Source organism: Nymphaea colorata, chromosome 5 (genome assembly GCF_008831285.2).
Source record: "Nymphaea colorata isolate Beijing-Zhang1983 chromosome 5, ASM883128v2, whole genome shotgun sequence".
In the NCBI taxonomy this organism is placed as follows: Eukaryota; Viridiplantae; Streptophyta; class Magnoliopsida; order Nymphaeales; family Nymphaeaceae; genus Nymphaea; species Nymphaea colorata.
The window spans coordinates 7,373,929-7,381,396 of NC_045142.1; the positions used below are offsets into that span (position 1 = coordinate 7,373,929).

The following is a 7,468-nucleotide window of genomic DNA, read 5'->3' on the forward strand; positions in this document are numbered from 1 at the left end:
ATTCGAATCAGATTAAGATTTTGAAATCGGATTGAGATTCAGATATAAATTTTCTTTGTTTGTATTAGAATTTGAATCCAAATATGTGAATATCTGAAAAAAGCAAATACAGCTAAATGTATGTCCAATTCACATATAATCCATTGACATCCTTACGAAAGAGTAGAGTTTGTTGGTGATGTGCTTGATGGGAGGGAGTGACACATCAAGGTTTGCTGGGGGTGACAGTACACACACACACAGAGGGAGGGAGAGAGAGAGGGACTTTTCAAACACATCTTCAACAGACTATACTCCTCCATAGGGATCAGATTCCCATGGGATATACCCTTGACATATCATCATTTAAAATAGGATTCAAATTAGATTCAAATGTAACACTAAAAATTGGATTGGGATGGGATTCATGTTATGAATTTGGATTTGGATATGGTAGAGACCTTTCTTTGTTTGCATTCAAAACTCAATTTAAATCAAAACATGTGAACTTCGGAAAGAGTGGGTACATTTAAGAGTATATTCAATTCAAACACCGTCCCCCAACACCCCTAACTGCCCATCAGCCTACAGCAAAAGATTTTACCCCTTAGGGGGCGTTTGATGGCCTCAGTTATGAGATCTCAAAGTGATTTGAGCTCGTTGGGAACCTCAAATCCACAGACTTATGGTTGGAACCCCCTCTGGTCCTCAAATCTGAAATTTTGATCATACCTCATTTTCACATAGTGGCAACATCTGGTATTTCTTTGTTCTCACATAAAAAAGATCCTAGATCTGCTTCAAATTCGAAATCCAAACTTATCAACACACCCTTAAGTTAATCGACATCCATCATTGTAATGTCTGCGAGATTTGAAGTGATCCGATGCTGTTTGGAGATTCTTTGAACATCTAATCAACGATGGAACGAATTTACAATTACGTTTGGAACACCATACTACGTACTGTATAGTTTGGCATCATACAAATTCAAGTTGATTGACTATATGTACCAGTCTTTGTCCTAAAGTTATGTTCCAACTCATAACCTACACTTGCAAGAGACGCGCCACAGAAAAAAAGGTCTTTTCTGATGCATAAAAAACGTCAGTAAGAATAGCAAAAACATCAACAGTAAAACCTTTACTGATGGCCTTACTGATGCAAAATCTCAAATAATGTGTCACGGAGGCCTTTACTATAGAAATAACAATGCGTCAGTAAAAACTTATTTTTACTCACGACACTCTAAATAATGTCGGAGAAATAATTAACAAAAGGTCACTATACTTGGGTTCTTACGTCATGCATCCACGCCTTTCTAAATTCTTTACTGAAGGTTAACTGATACGTTATAAACAAGTACAGAATAAAAGTTCCTCCAAACTAACTGTCGTTCCCAAAGGAGGGGAATGAAAAAACTAGGAGCCAGAGAGAGAGTTGTGTCGACTTTGATCAAAACTTGAGCGGCCCTTTGTTCTACATTGGAAGGTTGAGTGGATTTTTATCAAATAAATAGTACAGATTGGCATCCTTTTTTCCACTAAAATAGATAAGCCAAGCACTGTTAACCACAGAAAAGTACACACCGCCTCATAAAACATGCATATATGAATTTCAATCTTCCAGCCATGAGATTGATGCGTGCTTCATTTTCATAGAAGGATCCAACATCCCAATCTTCAGATGACGATGAGAGTGCCATCAGAGCAACCACTACAGACCTCATGGGTGGCCTGTCCTGAGGACTTTCTTGAGTACACAACTTACCAAGCTCAGCCATCTGATAAACAAAAAAGAAGAATGGCGTCATTATGGACATATGCATCTGATACTGCATCAGGGAGGAAGAAAGAAGGGAATAGCAGAAAGAAAGAAACAGCAAAGGCTTTATCAAACTGCCATTTCAATAAAAGATCATTTACTTTCATAAATTGGGCAAACAGGCTCTTCAAATATTTGAAACTAACACGAAGCAATTGAGAAAAGGATGTCACCGACTCACCATAGCAACAAGGCCACTGTTGTAGATGCATAAATTTCTTCTTTTACACGCATTCATATGGTTGTGATCAGTGGCAGAGCCCTTTTTTTTTTTTTTTGAAAGGGGCATCGTTACTTTAAATGATAAACTTTTAGGGGCAATCATATGTAAAAACATGAAATATATTATTGAAGTTTCAAGGATTAAATGTAACAGTAATTCTATGTTAGCATTACACCAACTTTCTTTAGCAACTTCTATCTTTAAACAACAAAGCGATGCATGGACCATCAATGCAGGCTGATCAAAACTCATTTCCTTCCTTGTTGAGCAATGAGCAACCTCAAAAACAAACAAACGGATACTGGTAGATAAAAATGAAACTCAACCAAGGGAAAGGAAAAAAAAAAAAGGAGGGAAAACAAACAAACGGATATTGGTAGACAAAAATGAGATCTGATTCCTCAAGCCCTTCCTCTCACCATCTCCACCAACGCATTTATATTCTTGGTAGAACTCCCGTCTGCGCTCACCGCCTCACAGATTAGCCTTTTCCAATGGTGGCTCGCCTTCTCCCTCAATGCCTTCCCCACCTGCTCCCTCAACACGAGCCGGATTGCCTCCTCAACGGACTCCTTGGTGAAAGTCCCATCCCTCACAGTGACCCCCACACCCCAACACGAGATATCAACCAAACGGGAGTTTATAGGGTGGTCGCCAAAGACCGGCCGGCATATCAGCGGTACACCTCCAGCGATGGTCTCAAGGATGGAGTTCCATCCGCCATGGCTTATGAACACTGCGAGGGAAGCATGGCGAAGGACGGCCAGCTGCGGCGCCCATGGAACCATGAGCCCACGGCCCTTTACTCTGTCCACGAAACCAGCAGGTAAGTCGGCTTGCTTCTCAGGCTTCAGGGACCATAAGAAGGGAGCGCCAGATGACTCGAGGCCCTCTGCCAATGCCGCGATCTCGTGCTTCGGTATGCGAAAGTCCGCGACGGAGCCGAAACTGAGGTAGACGACGGAGTTGGGCAGGTGGGAATCAAGGAACGAAATGCATCCGTGGTCGCCGGCGGCAGGGGAAGATGCCGGCGGCGGCGGCGGTGACAGGAGAAACAACGGAGCGATGGTGAGACAGGCATTTAGTTTGGTTCGGAGGTCCGTGAGAGAGAAGGGCTCGAGCGACTCAAATGTGTTGGCAAGTACGGCGGCCGCCCGTGGAATCACCTTGGCCATGTTGTGGAGTAGAACGGAGAAGACGGAGTCGCGGCTGCCGGAGACGATGCCCTCCTGCAGGTCCTGGAGCCTTAGGAAGGGGAGGCTCGGGATGCAATCGACGGGAATATCTCTGTTCTCAGGCGTCAGTGCTGTTTCATTTGTAGACCAGCAATTAGTCCAAAGATTCAACCGTAGTTAAAACAATGTTGAAAGAAAAAGAAGGATCTATCTACCATCTAACCATCTAAACGAAAATTACGGATTGGGATTCAAAATCAAAAGCATTAATTACAAAATGGATGATGGAGGAACGAATATTTTTGAATTAGTGGGGACTTGTGTGGGCAGTTGCCCACATAGATCCGTATGATTTATTTTCTTTGCGTATTAGTTCATAAACATGAATTCTTTTAATACAATGGCGCTCCTTAAATTTAAGATTTGTTACATTATTGTCCAGAATTATGCAAAGATCTCCTTAACAACTTAGCTCGTCTGCTACAGGAAACATTCTTTTAGGGCCTTATGTTTTGCCATGGCTGCAAAATAAGGTTTATATTTCTGAATGGTTTGAAACCGGAGATTGTTTTTCACACATACTTTTGTGCATGCAAATGACCATGTATAAATGTAGACTGGCGGATCCACTATCAAGCAAATTCATTGTTTCGCCCTTAGTTACCATTGAGGTCCAATGCGCGGTTTTCCAAATGACTAAAATGCCCTTATAGTAGAAAGGCGAATCCCCATACAAAGGAGAACATGGTTATCTGGAGAGCACACTGTGATGAAAGTTAGAAGCAGAATTTAGAGGAAAGGCACAAAAAAAAAAAATCACCTTTTCAAAATGACAAATAAGTCTCTTTTAAAGCCTTGCCGGGGGAGATTTCATCAAAATCACCTTTTCAAAATGACAAACAAGTCCCCTCTGAAGCCTTGCGGGGGAGATTTCAATGGTTCACACTGAGTTGTAAAAAAAAATCCACAAAGGGCAGATTTAATGCTTGGGGGCCCATTCTCAAGAAAATACCTTCATCCTTCGTCCTTAGAACAACTTTTAGAACTGTTTGATAATAATAACAATTTATTACTATCACATGAATCTACTTGTTATTCATGAAATACTATAATATGACATTCCGCCGCGAACCATTGATAAGTACCGCACCAGATTTGAAAGTGCCCCTCCAACGAATTTGTGGCATCGTAATCAATCATTAAAGTTTATTTTATAGACGGCAACAAGTTTTTGAGAGGGAGCACCCTGTGGGAGAGAACCTTGCACCACCCCGAACTTCTCTCGGAGGCGATCGGTGTAAATGTGTGTGATGAGGGAAGAGGCCGCAGACGCCCAGAAGGAGATCAACGGCACGCCTGCCTCGTCGGCCAGGTCCTGCGCAAAGTGAAGGAAGGAGTCCGCGAGCACGCAGGAGACGGGCGGTTGCATCCCTGCCAGGGCCCGCCGGAGGTCGTCGGGAGCCGATCGCAGGAAATGCTCGATGTCTTCCTGAGGCCGCTCCGGCGAGAAGGCGAAGTCCTCCGGCAAGCCGTCCGGGATGGTGCAGAAGACCATGTTGGGGTTCCCCGAGCAGGCGGAAACCAGAGAGGAGATGGGCTTAAGGGAGGCCGCGGTGGTGAAGAAGGAGAACTTAACGTCCCCTGCCAGGCCGGCAAGGTGGCGACCCAGCGTTAGGAGCGGCGTAGCGTGCGAGCCGAAGGGGAATGCCAGAAGCGCTACGTGCGGCTTCTCCCCTCTTTTCCCTGTCTCCATTTCCTTCTTCTTTCTTGTTCTCTCTCTCTCTCGTGTTCCAAGATTTCGTGTTCCAAGATTGGAGGAAGGAAAATCGAAGCCGGTGAAATATACCGCTGTTATGATGAGAACCAGAGTTGTCCCTTCTTATAGCCATGGTGGCCTGTGACATGCTGCTTTATTTGCGGTTCTTGAATGGAGGATGGCACGTGCTTGATGTGATCGACCTTCAGTTATCTCTCTCAATCAAGAAGTCCAGCCAACTTGTTTTTGACTCGTAAGTTCAATTCGACTCCAACTCAACTCGTTTAGCATCAAACTAATACTGAAACTCGAGTTTGTAAACAAATGGATTTCGTAACATGATTAAATTCGAGTAGGCTCACTTAAAGCTAGGTGTGTTTGAGAAAATGAGAGAGCTTTTTCTCTCCAATTCATCTTAAATGCATAAGCAGTTGACTAATTTGATCCGAGTCCTACTGTGGTTAACATATTATTCCAATCAATTTCGCAGTCTCTAAACAAAATTTGCCATTTTATCGTGTTATCATGTAATCATCAAACTATTAAGTTTAATTGGTGTAAAAAATTTAGGTGTAATGTTATTATCACGTATTAGTAGGGGAAGAAGGAAGAATTTTTCATTAATTACAACTCGTACACTGACGATCCACTTTTATAGTTCGATGTATAGTGTTGAGAGTCTTGTTTGCGCAAGCAGAGATGCTGATGAGATCATTTTATTCGCACCGAGTTTTGAAAATGGAGTAGGGATGTTAATATATCCAATTTGAATCAGATATCTGACCAATTCATTTCAAAAAATCAAATATGTAAAAAAATAATACCTTGTTAAAAAATTGATTTGGATTCAGATTTAAGAAATGACATCAGATCAGATTCAGATATAAATAATATCTTATCAGATTCGAATATGGATTTAGATCAGATTTATTTTTAAACAAATGCATTGTATTGAATGCTCTTACAATTTGAAAATAGCCAAATTCCAGTTCGAAATTCAGATTCAGATTGAATGTGAAAATTAGATTCGGATCGGATTAAGATTTTGAAATCGGATTTCAGATTCGGATTCAGATACAAATTTTCTTTGTTTATAGTAGAATTTGAATCTGAATATGTGAATATCTAAAAAAAACAGATACGGTTAAGGGTGTATTGGATTTGAATATAATCCATTGACATCCTTACGAAAGAGCAGAGTCTATTGTAGATGTGCATGATCAGAGGGAGTGGCAAATCAAGGTTCGCTAGTGGTGACTGTGCATAGAGAGAGAGAGAGAGAGAGAGAGAGAGAGAGAGAGAGAGAGAGTTACTTTTCAAACACATCTCCAACAAACTATGCTCCTCGGTTGGGATGTTAATGGATCAGATTTGCATGAGATATACCCATAACATATCATCATTTAAAATAAGATTCAAATTAGAATTAAATGTAATACTAAAAATTGGATGGGGATCAGATTCATGTTATGAATTTGGATATGGTAGAGACTTTTCTTTGTTTGCATTCGAATTTCAATTTAAATCAAAACATGTGAACTTCCAAACGAGTGGGTGGTTAGGCTCTTGAAATATTTGACAAGTGCAGTCAACTTGGTCTTGAGACTGGAACTTAGTTATTCAAACTCAAGTTAATAAACAAGTCAAACTCAAGTTAAGAAATGAACTCATTTAAGTAAACAAATTGGGCTCGAGCTAGGCTGGTTAGGCTCATTTAAACTCGGTTAAGTTAATGTAAAGAGAATATTTAGAAGGCATCTCTTTATCAGAAAACAGAAATAGTTCAATAGACTTCCTTGCAGCTAGCAAGGGTGAGGTCATCTCCATTCATATTAAAAAATAACTTTTCTTAATAAACAGCTCAGCTAAGCTCAAGCTGAATCTCAACTTATTAAAGCTCAAGCCAACTTCAAGTTTCTTAAGCTCGAGCCAAGCTGAGATCAACTCTGACCAACTCAAGCTCAACTCAAAAAACAAGTTCGGCTAACTCGAGCTCGAGTTATGCCTTATGGCACTTAAGTCTGAGTTCGAGCTGCCCTAGCTCAGCTCAAACTGGCTCTTGAACAGTTGAACCCATCGGCACGTGGGTGGATCAATAAGCGCAGTGCAGATTGATTATATAGCGGGGGCCCATATCTGAAAGTTGCTGCTCCTACTATTTTCAACTGCTTCGTTTTCTATTTGCCTACCAGACACCTGGGTCTCTCATTGAGTTGAAATGTATCTCACAGGCTTCATGGAGCTGTGAACCATATAAATCAGATTGTCAGATTTTCTTAGACTGTGCCATCGAATTTTAAGACTTGGTTAATTGGAGTATCACTGTCTCCCCTAGCAGAGGGGTGGCCTTAGTATTCCTACTGTTATGAAACAGATGTGCTGCCTTCGTCTTGAGGTGGGCGTGGAACATGTGGTCTAGTAGCGTAGCTAGTCCACATGCATCGATTTACAGAAATGCACACACTAGAGGGAGAGAGAGAGAGAGAGAGAGAGAGAGAGAGAGAGAGAGCA

At 41.5% G+C, this 7,468-nt stretch overlaps 1 protein-coding gene across 2 annotated transcripts; it reads right to left on the minus strand.

Annotated features, from left to right (window-relative positions):
• Nucleotides 1–1,442: 1,442 nt before the first annotated feature.
• On the minus strand, nucleotides 1,443–5,090 carry LOC116254175 (anthocyanidin 3-O-glucosyltransferase 7-like). Of its 2 annotated transcripts, none has more exons than XM_031629359.2 (3): nucleotides 4,462–5,090; nucleotides 2,446–3,332; nucleotides 1,443–1,762 (listed from the first exon to the last, which is right to left on the minus strand). In XM_031629359.2, exons 1-3 carry the CDS (start codon nucleotides 4,952–4,954, stop codon nucleotides 1,547–1,549), a joined length of 1,596 nt encoding a protein of 531 aa, XP_031485219.1. In that variant the 5' UTR covers nucleotides 4,955–5,090; the 3' UTR covers nucleotides 1,443–1,546. The 2 variants fall into 2 exon arrangements, with proteins under 2 accessions (XP_031485219.1, XP_049934068.1); XM_050078111.1 differs by having other exon boundaries at nucleotides 4,447–5,090.
• Nucleotides 5,091–7,468: the final 2,378 nt, after the last annotated feature.